At 39.4% G+C, this 20,736-nt stretch overlaps 2 protein-coding genes across 2 annotated transcripts; one reads left to right on the top strand and one right to left on the bottom strand.

Annotated features, from left to right (window-relative positions):
* Positions 1-2,731: 2,731 nt before the first annotated feature.
* smim12 (small integral membrane protein 12) lies at positions 2,732-5,338 on the top strand. Its single transcript, XM_014987355.2, has 2 exons — positions 2,732-2,840; positions 4,228-5,338. Exon 2 carries the CDS (start codon positions 4,251-4,253, stop codon positions 4,524-4,526), a length of 276 nt encoding a protein of 91 aa, XP_014842841.2. The 5' UTR covers positions 2,732-2,840; positions 4,228-4,250; the 3' UTR covers positions 4,527-5,338.
* Positions 5,339-11,780: 6,442 nt separating this feature from the next.
* Positions 11,781-20,168, bottom strand: gja4 (gap junction protein alpha 4). The gene is made up of 2 exons (XM_014987352.2): positions 19,858-20,168; positions 11,781-14,351 (listed from the first exon to the last, which is right to left on the bottom strand). Exon 2 carries the CDS (start codon positions 14,340-14,342, stop codon positions 13,227-13,229), a length of 1,116 nt encoding a protein of 371 aa, XP_014842838.1. The 5' UTR covers positions 14,343-14,351; positions 19,858-20,168; the 3' UTR covers positions 11,781-13,226.
* Between the last annotated feature and the right edge of the window lie 568 nt (positions 20,169-20,736).

The following is a 20,736-nucleotide window of genomic DNA, read 5'->3' as shown; positions in this document are numbered from 1 at the left end:
ATATAGTTACTTTGTTTTCTTTTTGTCAGTGAAGCGGTGTGAAAAAAAATGAATAAGCAGCTGTTTCTCCTTCCCACATCTGGTTCTTTTATTCTTCACCATCTGTCTCCCTGCTTGATTAGTTCATGGAAAGAATCGTTATGCCTCACTCCAAATTGGGTAGACATGTAATATGAAAATCCTATTGTTATGGTGAGCAAACTGATTATGGTTATGAGTATTATCACGGTTTTGTCAAAATATGCAAAAAGTGTTACTACAGATGACGGGTAATTCACAAACGCTGGAAGACAATCGCATAAATGTAGTTTGTAATATCATTACCATGATGATCATTTGCATTTCACAAACCTGGCCTGTATAGAAGAGTTGTGTTTGCAGTTTGCCACTAACTGTGTTATGAAACAGCAAACAGGCCGTTTCAGAATTGTAGTTCGCCTGTGTAGTGTCGTGGTTTGGCGGAGGATGTGAGCAAAGCCATTCTGTCCGCGTTGACCACGGTTCCAAGTGTGGAGCAGCTAATGTCGGAGCAAGAGAAATGCTTAAAGTTTGGTGAAATCAGATGCGGTCGTTTCGAATTTCAAGAGACCACGCCTTCGGCAAGCAGTTGTTTCAGAGTAGCCGAGGATCTAGGTCCTCCGTACGAAGCAAAACGTAGAATGAGGGACTGATCTTACCAGGCCAGAGTTGAGTTACATTTTTTGTTAATCATTTCCTACAAATTTTCATCACTTCCTGTTGGTCTATCATCCCATTAAAACACTTTATGATTTGTTATTACAATGTAGCAAAATGGGTGGGGGGGGGGGACCGAATACTAAAGGACGTGAAGCATGTCCAAAGGTTTAACATGTTTTACGGTTCAGTTCACTGAAACCCATTTCCTTTTGCATGGACCTTTTTTTCCTGACTTCTGTGATTCAGCAGTGATGTAACTTGAGTCCTGTCATCTTTCCCCATGTGTAATGAGGAAACCACTGACCATGCCTGACATCTGTAATTAACTTTAACAAATAGGTTAAAGTTAATTACTTTAGTGTTACGGGGCTGTGACACTCTGCTCTGTCAGGCTCGGCTCATGATTTGGATTGATAGAAATAGCTGCGTTTTTTTTTTTTTTTTATTATTATTATTATTATTTTTTTTTTTTTTTGCAAAATATTGGCGAGGGCAGCTCTAAATCTCATTTAACGAATAAACGGACATTTATTTAATAAACCCACCGCTGCCAAGTTCAGCTGGTAAAGCAGAACTGGCACGGGCAATGTTGTTAGCCTGCGGGAGTAAGTGTGTGTGTGCCTGTGTGTGTGTGTGTATGTGTCAGGAGATGAGCACATTTCTCCTTATTTGACAGCACTGATCACATGCCAGTCCTGGCTACTGAGGGATGCAGGGGTTTAAAGAATGATTTCAAACATAATCACCCACACAAGATTCAACTTAATCACAATTCCGTTTTCATTGAAACTAATTTTAACAAATCTGGACATGACTCAGTGTTTTTTTTTTTTTCTCCTCTGGAGCTTTACTACAAGAAACCATTAAGTGAAAGCCAGCCACCGCTCTGTGACAGGCTGCTTTCCGACTGCTATAGATCAACTAGGTGGCGAGGATCATTGTTGTTAAATGGGAAAGTTTCCAGAGTGGGGGCCGAATAATCAGTGTCATCAATCAGACGTAGCTTTGCAAAGAAGGCTTACTGATTCACTACCCAGAAAACCATCGTACCGAGTCTGATATTGCTTCTCCTATTGGGTGAAAGAAATGCACTTTGAGCTTTCTCTATTAGTGAGATGTTTCCTCTGTTTCCTTGTTTTCTTAGTCTTGGTGCATGTTTTAGTATATTCGGGAATCATAACCTGAATAAATGCAAGATGCAGTTTGTAGGCAAATTTCTCTTGCAACATGAAAATAGTTTTTTCATGGCAGTGTAAAGTATTTTACGTTGGACTTTAGCTGCCATTTGATCAGGAAAAGTTTTGAGTGTGTTCCTTAAGGCAGTGTTTTTCAACCCTGGTCCTCAAGACACATTGCTTTGCATGTTTTAGATGTTAAAATACGGAGACATGCAGGGCACTGTGCCTTGAGGACCAGGGCTGGAAAACACTGTCTTAAAGTATTTTTGCAGGAATATGGAGTGTTTGCATACCCAAAGCCAGATCCAGATACTGTGTGGTACTCGAGGCGTATGAAGAGGATGTTGTCTGGTTTGGGGTCTTTATCTAGTCAAGACCCAAACCGGTATAAACCGGAGCAGATTGAAGCTGGGATAAGAGCAAAGTCATCCAGGTCTGGAATCCTCCTTCCAGGTTTCTTTAACCTCACATAAATTGTATGTTCTCTGGGTGTGGAAGCTTGACTGATTACTCTGGAATCTTTACCACATGTAGCTATGTAAACATTGTTTAATTTAGAAAGTTACCAGTTTCCTATGTTAAGGCTGCTTAGTTTGGAAAGTTACAAGTGTTAAGAGTTTTTTTTTTTTTTCAGCTTAAAGACATGGATCAGATCCCTTGTAATAGAAAGAACTGGACTTGGCAAGGATGGAGACAACAAAGAGAAAAGACCTACACCCATTAAGACTGTGGATTTTTTGTTTATTATATATAAACAAAAGCTAAATTAAATACGAAGATAGATTTCATTACACATCATTTTTAGTCACTGGAAGAAGTAGCTGAGGGAGTACACGCTGCTGGGCATTCAGTGCAGTGTACTATATTTACCAGTAGAGGGCGGTAAAACGCAGAAGAAAAACTGGTGAATGACGTTGATACAGGAAGGAAATGGGAAACTCACGGAAATTACGTCTCTCTAGAACAAATGTGTTAACTGCAGAGGTGAGTGTGGTCTTATGAAATGAATTAACGGCGGTCAAAACTTGTCAAAATAAATAGTGTGATAGTAATTTGTTTCTTGATAGACACAGTAAGCTAGTAGGTTAATGTTCATACTTCCGGTACCCGTCTTGTTAAGATTATGAATATCAAATACTTTAAGCTACCCCACCGACCAGGGTGATGCTGACTTTGTTAGCTGATATTCGTGCATAATTTTATCAAAACGTGTTCGTGTTTTGGGGGGATGGAGGGTTGTGTCGGTTTTTAATTAAACTCATGGTCAGTTTTTGGGCGCGCTCATTCGACTCGTCAGTTTTTGTTTTGCAGTATTTTAAGTCAAAAATGGCGAACTCTGCTAGAATGTTGAATTATATTACCAGTAAGCAAGGTGAAGCGAACGGTGTCGGACATAAAATGAACTCTGTAATAATAGTAGAGACCAGGTTTTCAATTCGACACTGAGAAAACTGGCGAATTTGCGGCATTGTGATTACTTTTTAACAAATTTGGCTAAACTGAAGTTTACCGGCTGGTAACATTAAAGATATTAACCCTTTAATATCGGTTAAAAAAATTAAGATTTATTGCCCCGTTTGAGGTAAAACAGCAAATCATAACATTTTCTGCTAAAGGAGAATTAAAAGTCATCCATCTGTTAATTCTAAGATTTTGGATAACAGGATATAACATTGATATAGACTCTGCAAATTTCTACAATTGCTTAAATCTAATCTGAAATATAAACAGAAAAAGACGCCAGATTTCACATCATTAAGTCATAATCTTTTTACAAAATGTGTCTCCTTGCTGCTTCTATTGGATTTTTGAGAATAAGTAGCAGGCAGGTGTTGCTAAACTGCCTGATTAACTAATTATCAACAGGTGGCTCCTCTAGAGAATCTGGAGTTGCAGTCTGCATGCAAAGTGACGCACGCACCTTTTTAGAAACTTAATTTTTTTCCCCTTTCTTTTAGATGAATTAAGTCTCTGCTGAGACTAATTGTCATAATCGACTATAATTTGTCAACATCAATATTTTTAATCAACACACTTAATTTTTTATTTCTTAATTATTTTAATTAATTTGTTTTACACGTTGATGCCTAAAACCATGGAACTGACTGTAGCAACACACCTGTAGAATTGATTATTTTCTGGTTAAAAACACTAGACTTTATTTCCCTGTCATTGGAACCTAATTTGGTTTAACTGTAGGGATCTGGTTTTGACCACAAGAGGGGGCCAGTAGACAGAAAATGTCCACTCTGGCATTAGAAGTTGATGTTTGGTAAATAATTTTTTTCCCTATTACTGTTCTGAAAAGAATAATCTATGCCACAATTTCTCTCTTACTATTATATAATTTACTTTTTTTCTAACCTTCAAGGCACCTGGGGAAATTAAAGCAGCATGTGGCCCGTAGTATGGACTGCGATGCGGACCTACGCGCCGTACATCACCTTCCCTGTCGCTTTCGTGGTCGGCGCTGTGGGCTACCACCTGGAGTGGTTCATCAGAGGCACTCCCAAACCTCGGGAGGAAGAGAAGAGCATTTTGGAACTGAGAGAGGAAAGAAAGCTGCAGGAGCAGGTGGGAACAGACGGCACTCAGGTGCTTAGCCTTAAAGAGAAACTGGAGTTCACGCCTAAAGCTGCTCTCAACAGGAACAGATCTGAGAAGAGCTAACTCGTGTCGCGACAGACTTGTTCTTGCAGTTTTATTTTTTCCTCCCCCTTCTTTTTCCATCAAGAGGATGGTTCCTTGGGAACCGAAGAGGTGAACCGGAGGACAAAAATCAACCCACTGTTCCACTCACCTGAGTAGTTTTCACTTGTCACCTCCTGAAGAATCAAAGCCAGCCCGACCGACAGTAAACACATAAAACCAAACACACTCTTGCTATTTTTTGTAACCAGGTACAAATCTTCTATCGGTGAATTTTCATACGACTTGACAATGCATAGATGAACATTTTAATCAAGCCACTCTAATAACATATTTATTGAACCGTTAAGTGTTGATCTAATTGATTGTTTTTACTTGCCCACCTCCACTTACAAAGAAAATCGCTTTTATTCATGTCATATTACAGCAGTATGAGCCAGATATTATTGTGGCTTCATGAATAAGTCACTCCAATTTTCTTTTGGTAGTTTCATTTTGAAGATATTTTCAAGCTGAATGTTTCTCAAAGTGAGTGTCCTTTAATCTTTTCTGAATGTTAGAAAAGACGTAGTAATTATCTTGCAGGAAGTTGGAAAAGAAAGACGGCTCTGTGTTGTTCTTTTTATCTCATCTGGCCTTTGAAGGCGTGTGGCAAAACAAACCAGCAGCACAGGAGGTTCCGTTGGAGCTGTAAGCTTTTTAGGAGTATTATTTGTAACCTGAACATGATGCTTTCATTTTAGAAAGTCTGGATGGTTAATACTCCCAGGTGTATAAATTGTGTCAAAGAAATGATATGAAATAAAAGAAATCTATGTTCATAAATTGAAAAAGTGTCCGTTGCTGACAAATCACACAAAACTGGCTTAAGATGCTTCACCAAAAAAAACATAATGCAAAAACTCATTGATGCATCTTGAATTTTCACATTTCACCACCATAATTCTATTTGTTAGGATTTTACTTTTGTTTTTTGTATTATTATTGTTTTGTAATCTGAAAAGTGAGGTTTGCATTTGTATTTTGTGCCTTGTATTCCGGTACCCCTGAATACAATCAGAGGAATTGGAGTAACCAACCACAAGCTACAGCTGGTTCACCACAACATAGCCTGCTACAAATGCTAATGTTAGTTAGCATTGCCACTGATGACTGCAGATAAGTGGATTTCCTGTACCGGTAAGCCGATTTTCTGCCATTAGCATGTTGAACAGCATACACGAGGTGGATTGACAGCGCTAAGACCCTCCTCCTGGCTCTGATTGGTTGTTTTTGACTGAGAGCAGTTCGCTAACAGTAGCATTAGGAAGATGAGGAGGAGCTTGATTATTTTGTTTTTGCACAGATTATCTGTGTCATACTGATGGCATGCTGTCTCAACATGGTGTCATTTTTAATAACTGGAAAAAAAAACATTTTTTCTAAAAGTTACATACTGCAGCTTTAATACCAGACATCTTTAAATGATGCAGGTTTAACCTTTAATACCGTTAATGCACTTAATACCTTTAATACACTTTAATGCAACTTTTAATAATAGGTTAAACCTTTAAGACACTGTCAGCATCTTTGGAAATATAAAACAGGCAAAGTGTTTCTCTTCAAAGTTGATTCTTCCCCCCCCCCACCGTTCACCTGATATTTGTTTTCTCTCGCTTTGAACTTCCAAAAAACTCTGGAGGGAATGAATGTTAACAAGAGATCTGACATTTAATGTGCTGGTAAACATCCACACTTGAGTCAAGGCCACTTTTAACTTTCGTCATCGCTGCAGCGAAATGCGGGTCTGAAAATAAAAACTAACTGGAATTAGTCACAGGCTGAATCAGACAAATGAGACAAATAAGCAACAGAACTGATCCCACTGTTCGAGGTTTTAAAAGTTGGTCCCAGACTAGTCCTGTGGTAATAAAATAAAAGTGGTCTGCAGCCTTTCTAGTGTGCCAGGATACGTTCTGCTACATTACCCTGCCAGCTTGTGAAATAGGTAGAGATCATGAAGCCCAGACTTCCACTGGCACCACAGTGGTAAATACTGTGCTATCTGCAGCCATCTCCAGCTTTTTCTTCTCTGCTCTTATGTTCGCTATCAGCGAAATGGCCCACTCCACGCCGGCGACTCTGGGTGAGACACGTTTGAAGAAGCAATTACCGTAGGCTGGAGGAAGTTTCTGTTAAAAAAAAAACAAAAAAAAAAAAAAAACACACAAAGTGAAGATGCAGAGGTAGTGCTGGGAGTTACAGTGAGCGCGCTGTATGAAAAGTGTGTGTGTGTGTGTGTCCTCCTGGGAACAATCGGAGGACAGGTCATCCCGCGTAACAATGGCCCTCCGGCTCCTCAGAACGGGACGGTACTGTGGGAACGGAGGGCCGAGGTTCCCGGGAAAGGAGGGGGGGGCTGTGGCCATTGTTCCTGCTGGATGATGGGGATAATGGGTGTGGGTGATGCTGGCTGGCCTTTTTTTATTTCAATCTGCTCAAGAAGGTTCAATCCAACATCCTGAATGGACAGACTGGAGACTGTGTTCCAAAGTGTCGCATGAACAATAGAACCGTCTGCCTCCTGGACGGGCACCGCATCCTTTTATTAGATACCGTAGCTACACACACATGGACAGCTTTATGTCTGTGGACCTGAGAAGTGAAAATGTCTGTCTTCATAACAAAGTCCTTACTTTAAATTAAAACTTTAATCTGTCTCCTTCAAAGATACTCATATGTAGCAATAAAATGTTAAAGGCAACTTTCAATGTCATCCCTGTGACAGTAAATGCAGTGAGTTCTTATAAGAGACAAATGTTTGAGCAAATCCAGTTCCAAGCTTTCCTAGGCTTTTTTTTTTTTTTTTTTTTAGCAAAAAAATTATTTTCCAAATCTATAGGCTACAGAGTAAACTGCCAGTCAGCCGATGTCAAGTTAGAAAATTCGCAAATATGTTTGTGTATTTTTGTTGGGAAGCTTTTATTGCAGCACAGAAATTTATATATCATATGATCTTGGACATCCAGAGACGGAGTATTTGTCATCATTATTTTTTGTGAATAGCTCAAGCTCTGGATGAAGAATCAAGATAAAAATAAAATAAAAAGTTTAAAATACTTTTTCTGGAAGAGAATCTCAACTGGATGTAGGTCTGGAAATATGCTTTGATCTGAAATATTTCATTGCAACTCTTTCTGTTTGGTGAAAGTCAAAGTGCTTTGTTCTTTCTGGTCCATCTAGTTTAAGTTTGGACAAGAATTTGTGAGAGTTTTCTCTATATTTTGAAGATTGTTCTGTTGGAAACAAAGATTAACATTCTTGACCGACTTTTGATTTTTGCTAATTAGGTCCACATTACAGCAACATCTTACTAATGAAGAAAACTAGCTTTACCACTCATTGAGAACTTGGGTCAAAATTAAAGATACAGTCTCTTCTCCAGCAAAGTAACATTCTTTCTTACATGCCAACTTTTTGCAAAAAAAGTTGGCATGTACTTTATTTACTTCAGGAGATTTCTCAGTTTTTCATCTTCTCTAATAACTATGCAAGCAATTTAATAGCATGTGTTCCTTTTCTTTGTAAACAAAATACAAGAAACCATATCTTAAAGGACTATTACATCGTAAAGCCAGCTGAAAATTGCTCGTTAGTGTGCTTTTTTTTTTTTAACTAATTCACGATGCAAGTGTTCTGAGGTTTGGAGCATTGATGTAATATCAGTGTTTACCAGGAAAAGGGGCTGGTAGGGGAACACTTCCACTTCAGCGTATTGCAAATTAATCATTGCTTACCTAATCTGAAAGTGCTCCAGCAGAATATTCGGATCCTAGATGCACCCGAGAGTCATAATTACAAGCACATTTTAGTCTACTGGCGCTACACGGCTTTGAATGTTAAAAATGAGGTGTGTGGGTCCTGCCCCCCCCCCAAGCGTTCCCTTTTGCAATAAATTATTCCTACACATTAAAACGGTAATTATTTGCAGATGTTAACACTTCAAGCTACAGCGCCTTGCAAAAGTATCCTTGGCCGTTGCATCTTTTCACATTTTCTAAAGGTACAACAACACAAAAACAATGTCCTTCATTGAGATTCTGGGGCAGGCCAGCAGAAAGTAGTGCAACTACAACTACAGCACTTGGTGAGGAAAACACAGGGGAACAAAAAGCAAAATAATACTGGGATACCCACCACAGCACCATTGTCATGTGAAACAATCCCTGACCACCAATCCCCCCAGGGAGCAACAATACTGGAAAAGGAAACAGATACAAACTCACTTCCTGTCCCAGCAGTTAAATTTAGAGATCGGCGAAAGGCTTTTCGGTTTGTTATTCCATGAATCGCAAATGAACCCAAATGAAAGGCACGGTGCACGGACGGGAGACTGTTATGGATACAGACAAATCCGTTCTCGTGCGTTGTTTGAACGGATGTCAGGGCAAACAAAAGGAGTTGGCACATGTCTGCCTTTTCCTCAAATGAGCTCTGCGCAGCGTAAACAATAAATCATAGAGAGCGGCCCCATGCAATGCCACTGAGCCCGAGCTCCGACTTGATCCAAAAATACAGATTTTTACATAACTTTCCTGACCTTGTCTACCCTGCAGCTGCTATTTGAAGGCCAGTTAGGTCCTTGTGGATCAGGAAAAAATTTGAGTTTTTGAGGTGAAATCATGCCAGCCCTTTCTGAGTTCACATGGGCACGTTTTTACCTAACCACTACAGCCTTCAGAAATAAGTTGAAGTTTTACTTTGTATGACAGGCAGGAATTATGACACCTACTTAATGTTGTACATTGTTTCAGCAATGCCCCTGTGTAAATTCTCGAGATTGTGATTCACTATATCACTAAGTGACCAACTCAAAATGAAAAGAAAGAGTTTAAGGATAAACAATGAAGGACATCTGCAAATATCAATGCCTATGTCTTTTCCTTGAACTATTAGTTCAATTTAAGTATGGTTAAATAATGTCTTAAGTCTTGAAAATAAACCTTACTTAACCTTAAAGCAGCGCAATTCAGTTGAAGCTTATTTGATCAAGGACGGCACATTAAAACAGTGTTGCATGTTGAAAACAAAGCAACTGTTGTTTTGTCTGTAGGTTTTCTAGCCACAGACTAATTTTCTAACCCAGAACCATCTGTTGGACCTTTTTTAAAAGACAGGAAAGTTAAAAATGAAAGATTCCTGTCTGTGACACCCACACACCGACACTTGCATTAAGTTTCTGACTAATTACATGAAAATGCATATTAGAAAAATCTCCTCAACAACATAAGCTGGAATACATTTGTTTTTGCTTTAGCTGTTGTTTCACCTGGGAATTAAAACACTTTCAGATCTGTTACCAGTTTTTATAGCTGAACACACAGCCAAAGTTACAATGGTGTGGTTTATTAGCCAGTAACTTTCAAATTGATGTTAACAGACTCTTCCCATCAAACCTGTTTGATCTTTAACCGTTTTGCAAAAAAAAGAACAAGCAGAAATCTTGCCTGGTAGAGACATACTGCAAAGAAAGTTCAAGTTCAAGGTTGGTGGATGTGAAAAGATGGATCTACAAAACGTTGACTTGGACAGGTTCAGTAAAAGTCCTCCAGGCTTCTGCTTTTTGAGTTTCTAAAATGAAAACATGTTCCTTTCACTTCACAAGAACTGAAATGTTTTTTTTAAAAGAAAAAGGCCTGATGGGCTTCATTTATTTTCATTGGATAAATTGAGGAAATGGATCCACTGTGACTCCAACAATGTCAGGAAGTAGAGTCACAGTGGCATCTGATCTCTGATGTTCCCTGGGAATAACTTTATGGATATTTGCTGAAAAAGAAAAAAGTTGACTTTAGTTTGTGCATTTTTCACAGCTTTACACAAGCAAAGGTCTCTGTTTTATTAGCTTTTTCTAAGGCACTCCTTAAACATTTTTTTGCCCTGAACGGTTGCGTTGAGGAAGGGAAACAGTCTAGACAAAGCAGATAATCAAACCAGTGATGGCTGAAAAGCTTTATTAATGCTCCATTGTTCTGAAGAAGGAACCAAACCCTTTCTACACACTCGTAGTGGGTTGTGAAGTTTCTTGGACTTGTCAGTGGGAGAAGCAGATGATCAAGAGTCACTTCAGTCAACCTGAAAGTTACTGAACGGTGGTGGAATATTTAGTCTGTGAAAAAGAATAGAAGCCACCTATTTTTTTAAATTTTTTTTGTTTATAATTTAAAAGAACAGATTATGCAAAAGGCTCGTCTGCAGATTTGCTGCTGGCTTCGCCTGGCACTGGCGGGTTGCCCTCCGCAATGTGTTCCTTGACCCCTACGGCTTTTCGCTGAAAACACAGAGGCCGACGCATGCGCACACAATGGAAAGTGGAGATAACAGAACCGCTCGCAAATGCCAGAACAGTTTTGACACGCGGCATGGACTGAACCCCGTAGCCGTTGCTTCCTCAGCGGAACGTGCACATTTGTCCCCAACAAGGGCGTGTGATAAAAAAAAAAACACATTCCTCTAAAGGTTGAGGCGTCTCATTCCTATCGTTATTGGAAGAGAAAACCATGGTAACCCACAGGGAAATAAATGATTTCACTGCTTGTTCCAGTTTTTTTTGTTTACTTTGACCACTCCTAAAGTTGAAGCTGTTCCAAAAACCAGGTTCCCTTAAATTTTTCTATTAATCCCTTTTCCTGCCATAAAAATTGCTTATCATCACGCCAACTGGTAATGGAGGTGCTGTATACCGCTGAAAAGAAATATCACCTTAATGTATCAGAACACAAGAAGGAACTTTTGTTGAAGGCGCTGACTTCTGGGTTTTATCAGTTGCTCTACATGAGAAAAGAAGAAGAAGAAAAAAAAAAAGCATTAAGAGCCCGGCTTCTCCAGGGGAAATTAAATAGAGCACATAGAGCCGCTACGGCTTGTGCAAGCTTATGGTGCCGTATGAGTGATGCTCTCTTTTCACTGCGAAGCCATAACCCCCTGATTAGAAAACAGACATTAAATCAAAGTTATTTCCCTCCACTGGTTCCCTTGGCAAGCTGCACTGATGCTATCGTGAAATACTCTTCCATATCTTTGTTTCTATTATTTATCCTGCTGGCATGAGGGATTCATTTTCTCTGCGTTAGCAACAACGCTTGGATGACATAAAGTGTATTGCTGGACAAAGAAACAACGACTTTTCCAAATAAAAAATCTCATTCTGTAAAATGTTTTTTTTTGGGGGGGCTGGGGGGGGGCATAAACACAAGAGATCAACTTGAACTTCAGAAGTGAATAAATGGTCCAAAATTAAATTGTGTCCCTTAGACTTTATTATGAACTGACATCAAAATGATGAATAATTCTTGTTTTTATTGTTGTTTTTCAAAAAATAATAAATATTATGACCAGGATTACTTTACAACACTATAAAAATTACATTTAAATACATTTGTCCAAATAATTCAACCAATCTCTTTCATTGAATTTGTACATTTCTGTACCGCTTTATGTCCATTCAATGGGCAATTACTGGATTTGAGTTCCACAGAACAAAAGTAAAAAAAAAACCTTTTTGGCATTGTATTGCTCTGCAACCCCGAGCCTCAGTGTATTTTATTGGGATTAAATGAGGCAGACCTACATATGAGTGCATGAATGTGATGTTAACAAAAAGAAGGATATGTGGTTTTTATTACCCTGAACACACCACATTTTGACACATGGTGTTGGTAGCCTTATGCTGTGGGAGTGCTTTTCTGACAGATGGAGCGAAACACATTGAAATCCTCGAGAAAAACTTGTAAGACACTTAAAAAACTACCACCACCTTGTTTTACTATGGGGATGCTGTGTTCAGGGTACTCAAAACTGCATCGTTTTTTTTAATGTATATATATATATATAGGTCAAATCAATAAAATCCCAACATTGACGTTTGTGGTTGTTGAACAACAAATTGCAAAGAGGTGTATTTCTGGACGGCTCTGCAGCTATTGCTTATTGAAGTTTCCAGCTGTAGGTTCACATTAATGCTATCACATGCAACGCGGTCACTTCCTCCAGTCTCTTCATAGCTGAAATGCTATGGTCACCATTACTGTTGCTCCATCCCACAAATCCCAATCTTTTGGCTTCTCTTCCCACTTCCCCCCCGAAACCCCCTCGCCTTCCAAGGCCACATCTCCAACTTTTGATTGACCGGAACTCACTGGGCGAAAGGAGACGAGCATATTGTGTGCGTGCATGCATGCGTGCCTTCATCCATGCCGCAATTATCCTTCTGGGAGCCGAGCAGGGTCCGGAGACCAGTGCATTCCACAGAGAGCACAAATCCATTAGGAGAGAGCAAAGTTCCAGAAGACTCTTGGGGTTTCAGTGCAAATCTCAGAAGAGTACGTTTAAATCTAAATTTCCTTGCATAAACACTTAGTAGCTCCCTTTGCCAGACCCCTCGGCTTGTTTTTTCCACATCACTTTGCTATTAAACCTAGCAGGAAGGCATCTTATGACTTAAATCTCATTATGGAGTCACATTTTTATTTCGCCTTTGGCAGTGTTCTCAAAATGCTTCATTCTGAATAGATTTGTTTATCAAAAAAAAAACAACCTGCAAATGTCTGTGCCTCTGAGGCATGGAGTTCACAGTGCAGTGGTTGTTATACTGCTTTCCTTCAAACTGTGCACTCCTGTTTGTTAAGTGTCATGTGCAGAAACGTCAAAAACCAAAGGGAAAAAAAGTACACCGAGCTACCATCAAACATATTGTTTCTGTTTTTTTGCATGTCCCTTATGGGCACCTTTCATATCCGTCCCTGTTTGATCTGAATGTTTCGGATGACTGCATCTTTTGGAGCTTGCTTTTCCAGTGGATTTCATGCAATTCATGTAGCTTGGAAGCAAGTTATCCCCGGTCTCTCCTGCATCCCAGTTCACTTCTATTACCGTTTCGGCGTAGCTTTCGCAGGGGTTGCCCGGTAATTTAGCCTCCCTACCCTGTGTGGGGATGCTGATGTCCCTGCTGGTGTTATAAATCTGGGGCGTCTCCATTCGTAGTGCTGGAGTTACTTGTACCTGCTCTCTTAGAGGTAGGCAGTCCTCATCCCACTTCTCCAGGCGATAGGAAAAGGCTAGGATCAATAGATGGATGAGTTCAATCAGGTTGAGCAAAAGGGAGATGCCGGCTATCACCTGAGAGTAGACAGTGAAGATGGTCTTCTCCGTGGGCCGAGAGACAAAGCAGTCCACCGTATGAGGACACGGGAATCTCGTGCACTCAAACTTGGCTGCAATGAAGAAACCGTCATAAAGGAACCAAAGTCCGGCGATAAATCCCGCCTCCAAGAGGACCTTCAGGAGGATGCTGAACGCATACGCCCTCAGAAGCCTCCCTTTCAGTTTCGGAGCTTCACTAGATGCCTTTTTAGGCGCTATCCCTTTCCCACAACTGTTTTCTTTCTCTTTCTGCTCTGCAGTCTCTTTAGTCACGCTGGTATCCTCCCTTTCTTTCACAGTTTCACATTTTTTACTCCCACTTTCACCTTTGCCCTCTTTTGGGTCCTTCCCACCTCTGATGGCCACGTATCCATAATAGAAGATGGAAGGAGTCGAGACGAAGATGACCTGGAGGACAAAGTAGCGGAAGTGGGATATGGGGAAGGCTTTGTCGTAGCACACGGAAGTGCAACCGGGCTGCTTCGTGTTGCAGACGAAATCGGCTTGCTCGTCATCCCACGCCGACTCAGCAGCTGTTCCCAGGACCAGAATGCGAAACAGGAAGAGTACGGTGAGCCAGATCCGGCCAATAGCAGTTGAGTACTCTTGGCCCTCCTCCAGCAGGTGTTCCAGGAAGGACCAGTCAGCTCTGGACATCCTCTGCTCCTGAGAGGGACAGATTATAGAAAGGAGGCAATGAGACACATTAGAAAATCAAAATTAACCCAAAAACTACGAATAAATGTACTGAAAGAAGATACTTTTTAAAGCAGGAAAAATATTTTTATTCCCAATTTAAATTTATTTAGCCAACTCCCCTCAGAGATAATGTTACCAATATAACAATGGGAATGAATATTGTTGATTGCACGCCTACTAATATTTGGATAAGTGTTGCCATTGCTAAAATCTACAGGCAGACTAGAACAGCGCAGAAAATTGACATCATCGTTTGCAACTTCTCCTTCTGTTTGATAATCTCCCATTCACTTGGAGGAATCCAAGTGAATGGGAGAAATCTCAGTCTGAGCTGTAAAGAGAGATTAGAATTGTGCAGAATAACGCAGAAAGGCGATGGCCATGCCAGGTTTGTAGCATTCCAGAAGCTTAATATTATGATTATCCCTTAAAAAAAAAAAAAAAACTGATGTGTGTTTGGGATCTTTGTCCTGTTAGAACACCCAACTGTGGCCAAGTTTCAATCATCTGCAAACAAAAATCCTCTTGGCAGCGAACCAGACCCTCAACATGATAATAGCTCCTGACTTTTTAAATCTGCCTGCTAAGTCAAACCAAGTAATGGGGACAAGACGTCCTGCTTATATAAAACTGTGGTTAACATGACTGAGATCCAAAGTTTATGTATAATAATTTTTTTTACTACTTTTCCATTTCACTTGTTAAGGATAGCGACTCACACCAGTTATTTCCAGTTTTATATCTGTAAATGAGCACATTCGTCGACAAAGCATCGAAAAATGCTTTAAGAGTGATCATAAAACTCTGGCATCAATGCATAATTGGCAAAGCAAACTGAATGTACTGACAGCATAGTTTGTCACTCTAATATAACTTCATAAGTTGAAAGCAGAAGAAAGATATAAGAAATGCTGTCTGAGAGCTGCAGGTTGCAGCTGTATCAGACCGGCAACCTACCTAGGGATTTAAAAGAACTCTTTGGCCGGCCCAAACTCACTTTAATCTGGCAAAGTTGCTTTGATGATCTTGCGACCGACTGTGTTACAGCTGTTTGTTTTGCCAGTGACATGAACTGTGTCGTGTCAACATCCTGCAGCCTGTGGCTGTTCCTTTTCTTGAAGCCAAGATTTACATAATTTCAGGGCAACAAGTGTTTCAAATTGAGAGAATGTTTCACAATGGGCTAAATCTAAATCTACTCCTTTCACCTGTTTATTTTCACTAAGCTTGTCTATTTTTCCAGTGTAGAAAGGATTGTTGGGCAAAAGTAAGAGTGCTCACTTTAGGTTTTCTTTTCCGATTGCCAATAAACAGCCATTTGTCCTTTCAACAAATTTCCACTAGAGAGGCTTTTCGCATAGAGAACAATTTGCTTTGTATACAATGACTGGCTGTGACATCATCATCTTTACACGAAGCTGTGAAAAAGGTTTTGCTCCTTTCACATTTCTGCTGTGTTTGCTTTTATTTCACACAAGTTTCAGACCCTCAAACAAATCTGGGAAAAAACAGACTTGGAAAACAACAAATGATTGATATAATAATGGGAAATTAGTGGAGGGAGGGTTTAATGGGATACTTTAAAGTGGCAGCATCATGTAAAATCAACTTTGCTACAATGTTATTCCCTCATCAAAAGCGCACGTGGAGTGTTGCCTCAATTCTTTTATGCACGTTTGAGAAATCCTTTAATCTCCACGGCAACCGTCCAGCTGTGAAAAAACACCTCTTGAGGACAAATCTCCCCTCTGAGCTGCGGCTTCTTAGCTACCAAACTTCCACCACACAGAGCAGCCCGAGTCGCAACTCCTCCGCTCAGCTCAGCTCCTTCAGACTAGCCAGCAGCAGTTAGCAAAGAACTAGTGGAACTGCACATCTGCTGAGCTCAACATACGAGCTGCTTCTCAGTGCAACGCCGGGGAAAAACGTTGCTACAAAGTTAATAGAGGAGCGCTGTTGTGAGGCGGAGGCCCAATTTGAAGGCGTCAAAGCAGAAAGTCACATTTCTTTTAAGGCATATAGCATCTTTATAACCAAAGTTAACATAGTTACTTGATTGTGCTATAAAACAGTACTATGTTCCTGGAAAACACATAGTGCTGCGCATTTAAAGGCACACAAACTATTGAGAGGAATATAAAAGACATGTGGAGCATGGGAATGCAGAGTGCCAAATTGAAAAGCTCACTTTCAACAAAGACTGTTTGTTAAGAACCCCAGAGACTGAGAATCCCTTCATTACAGGAACCCCTGGAGTCGTTGCGTGGGGGATGTTCTACCGCAACGAGGACCGGGCTACAACTTACACAGAGCAACCCATTCAACATTGTTCAGAACCCCATGCTGGAGCAAAGTTCAAAGAATACAACGCTTACAGGTAATGACGGACATAAACACTGACACAGTAAAGCCTCGAAAAGGTAATGGTTCTAAGTTTAATTTGGGAGGGGGGGGAGAGAGTCTACTTGGGTAAAAAATACACTAAATGCACCAAATGCATATATTCTGAAATGCATCTGAAAACATTCCAACTTATGGCTATTTTTACAGCATGCAAAACTTTCCAGTGGAATGTTTTTTGGGGTTTTTTTTTTTCTCAAAGAGGTTCTAAAATCGGCATGTGGGTCCTAAATCCTGACTACGTGTGGGGTGAAGACAAACTTTGAAACCATGGACAGTAAAAGCTTTTTTGGACTAATATCTGAGTGGGGGTGGTGGAGGGGGCGCAAAAGAAATTGGATTAACCAATTAGATGTAAGTGGACAATATCCTTTTACATGCAAGATGTGTTGCATTTGTTGCTGGAGTTTAATTTTTAAGGGGACGCAGCCCAGATACGACGCGAGAACTGGCTTGAAAATGTACCAATTACATTTTAATTGGTACATTTTATTTCCATGACAGAATTCTCACCGGTTTTCGAGAAAAAAACAAACAAAAAAACAAAAACAACAAAAAAGGCAGCGGGTTGTTTTATTCTGTAAGTAACAAACGAGCTAATTTTCTCCAACCTTTTCAGCATAATGGTTCCTTCTCCACGAAAGAGCGTGCGTATCTGGCGGCGGTGCCTTATTAGTTCTTCCATGAGCTCACACTGTTCTCGGGGGGCTCCGGGCCCTCTTCATCGAGATGCAGAGGAGTAAAGCTTCCATACACTAAAAACAACTAAAACAAAAACATATGGCACTAAACTTAGCATTTTATTTGAGCGGGAGTAGGGAGCGCTGCAACTGTTTACGACTAACCTTTGAAGGACCCGTCCAAAGAGAGGCCGTTATTCCTTTTTACAGAACATGACTACTGGCCGTTTATGCGTTTGGTGAGTCAGGTAATGAGGGTAAGTAACGTGTAACGCGGCGTACTGTGGCTGAATTCAATAAAGTATTGTCCTGACCTGTGAGGAGGTTAGGAAACGGAGGATGTTGGACATTGTTGAATGACACAGCAGCTTGCTCAAAGGGCAACACACACACACACACACACGCACGCACACACACGCATCTGAATAAACATCCTGTGTGGGGGAGTTCAGGCTTTGCTGTGATGCTTGCCTATTTGTTTATGCTATTAATGTTTTTATGTTATTTCTTCCATCTCAGGGAAGAAATAACTCTTCATATGTGAAAATAAAAACTCCTATGACAGGATGAGGAGACAATGGGCTGCCAAACAACTTGGATACCATAATATTGTAGTAACTTTGCTGTTCCTGGGAAAATTCACATGAGGAACTTGCTGACAATGTACCTATGAGTAGGCTGGTATGAGTGTAATAAGTATACTAAGCCTAAATGAAAATATTACAGTATCACTGAGTTAACACAAAATTAAAGTGTAAAGTGATCCTGCTTCTACTGAAATTACATAAAATATTATTGCTCTTCCAATAATACCTATATTATTTATTGTTTTGATATGCTACATCAGTAAAAGTGATATAATTCCTTTTGCTTGAATAAAATTATAGAATTAACTGTCGCACACCTTAATATTAACACTATATCCATTTAAACATCTTTGTTTATAGTTGCTCCCTATATTTATGGCATTCACAACTCTTTTGTTCCCAGGAAAGAATCCCAAAATAATCCACAACAAGTAAATAGTAGCATCTAAACTAGCTGAGTAGCAGTGTATAGCAACAGGTGGGGGAGGGACAGACAACCATGATTTAAAAAAGCTGGAGAAAATGTACCTATAGCTCTTTCTCTGGCTTCCAGTTAAATGACTTTCAACTGTTGGGGCTCAGTAGTTTTGTAATCTTTTCAAAAACCTCCAGACACTTTGAAACACTTTAATGGTTTTAATAAATAATTCCTGTGGTATGTAGTGAGTAGTGACACATAGTGGTGTTTGGTAATGTTGCTTTAAAATTACACTCTATTACACAACATGATAACAGTTCCTCTTACAATAAAAAATGTGTAAAAAAATTACACTCTCGAAAGCTTTTATTAACTGATGTTTAATTTTAAGCAATGTAACAGTTGCTTAAAATTGTAAACAGTTGTAAACACACATCAGTAACAATCCTGGTCAAAAGAAAAGATAAATGACATACAAACCTAAATGCTGAAAAAGTTTATGTTTCTCTATTACCATTTCTTGCAACCCACTTCAGACACATTTCCTGTCATTTTAATAGCTGGATATTAAACTGTACAAACATTTTGACATGTAGGTTTAGGCGGTTTGGAGCCTCAATTGTTTCTTGTTTCGGTCTTACAGACGTCACTGGTTTAACATTAAAAACACAGCATGGCAAAAGTTCATCTTACAATAAAAACAAAAGAAAAAAAAACATGTAAAAACAAAATCTTCTGGCTGCTTCTAGGTTTTACACAAAATTATTTGTAGGTTATTCTGGTGAAGCCTGTAGGAATGGTGCATTTACACATGTAATCTGGTGAGAAATTGAAATAAAAATTACAATGTGAGCCTTACTTTCTTTTTGACATGTCCCTAAAAGGACTTATAGAGAAATACCAGTGATAGAAAATGTTCGTTTTGAAAGCACAGCTTTGTGAAAACTTTGTGTATGTTTATACCAGTAATGTAGTTTGCCAAAACTATATTTAAAAAAGTCAAGTTATGATCAATCACCAAAAAGTCACATAACAACTAAGAGCCTGGTTCAGAAAGCAGTAGCAAAAGAAGGCATTGAAACCAGCCATTTCTTTAAATTAAGTACTGAAACTTTCAAATTTACTAAAGGGACTGAAGTAAGATACATTGTCACCTATTACAATTACATTGTATTTAATTACACCTATTACAAGCCCACTACTGGAATTATCCTTTAAAAAAGTTAGTAAAACGCAAAAATGAAACTTTCACCTGCCTTTCACTGTAAACATAAACCAGAACATTTATTCAATCACGACAAAAGAGAGCTCACACTTCATGATGCTCTCATAATTCCATCCGCATTTTTTATTTTATTTTTTTTTCTTATCCAGGTGAACCTTCTTACCTTTCTCTCTCTTAAAGCGCCTTATGTCTCCTCACCGGTTCCGGGTCCCTCTGCTGTGTACTGCTGATGTTACGCCGCTTGAAATGTGCTGTTGCCTTCTTTATAAAGATCCGCTGTAATCGGAAAAAGTGGGGAGAACTTTCCCATGCCTGCTTCTCTTCCCCTCTCCGTTCGGGCCCTCCCTCAGGAACTCCGTCCAGGAAACGTGATGCATGAACTCAGAGCGGTTCTGGGTAACTGCGCTCCGACGCTCGCGCACTGACCCTGTTTAAGGCGCTATCAGCGCGCGCGATAATTGCGCGGTGGGAGAAATGACGCCTGTTGCGCTTAGTTTGACTTTGGAGGTTCGCGGTCACTGAAGATGAAACGGAAGCACGAATGAAAACAGAAAAATAAATCAGCTTAAAATAAACTGATAGAATTATCACTATTATTATTATTATTATTATTATTATTATTATTATTATTATTATTATTATTATTATTATTATTATTATTATTATTATTATTATTACAAAAATAGAAAGCTATTTATCCTAATCAACATTTGAGCATCTGAATTTATGTTATGGCTAGAATGAAGAAAGCTTTGTTGTTTTTAGGATTTTATCTCACATCTGCACGTAAATGACTCGATGTAATTTGTTGTATTTCCTACTTTGAACAATTAATTGAGCTTACTCTACTGTTTGATAACTATAGTTGGATGATTTCTCTGAAACATTATTATTTATTGTAAAGTTCCTCGAGACATTAATTGTGAATTGGTGCTATAAACGATTCTGATTTGAATTGAATTAATTTTCTGACGCCTTCGAGTCCCTTAAAGTTAACTTTTACGCATCAGTTTACTAGATAGCTGATACATTATCCATCTGA

The sequence above is a fragment of the Poecilia mexicana genome, unplaced genomic scaffold, assembly GCF_051168715.1.
Source record: "Poecilia mexicana isolate PSO_F unplaced genomic scaffold, ASM5116871v1 scaffold_11, whole genome shotgun sequence".
In the NCBI taxonomy this organism is placed as follows: Eukaryota; Metazoa; Chordata; class Actinopteri; order Cyprinodontiformes; family Poeciliidae; genus Poecilia; species Poecilia mexicana.
The sequence above is the reverse complement of the archived record's forward strand: the minus strand, read 5'-3'. Positions and strand labels throughout refer to the sequence as shown.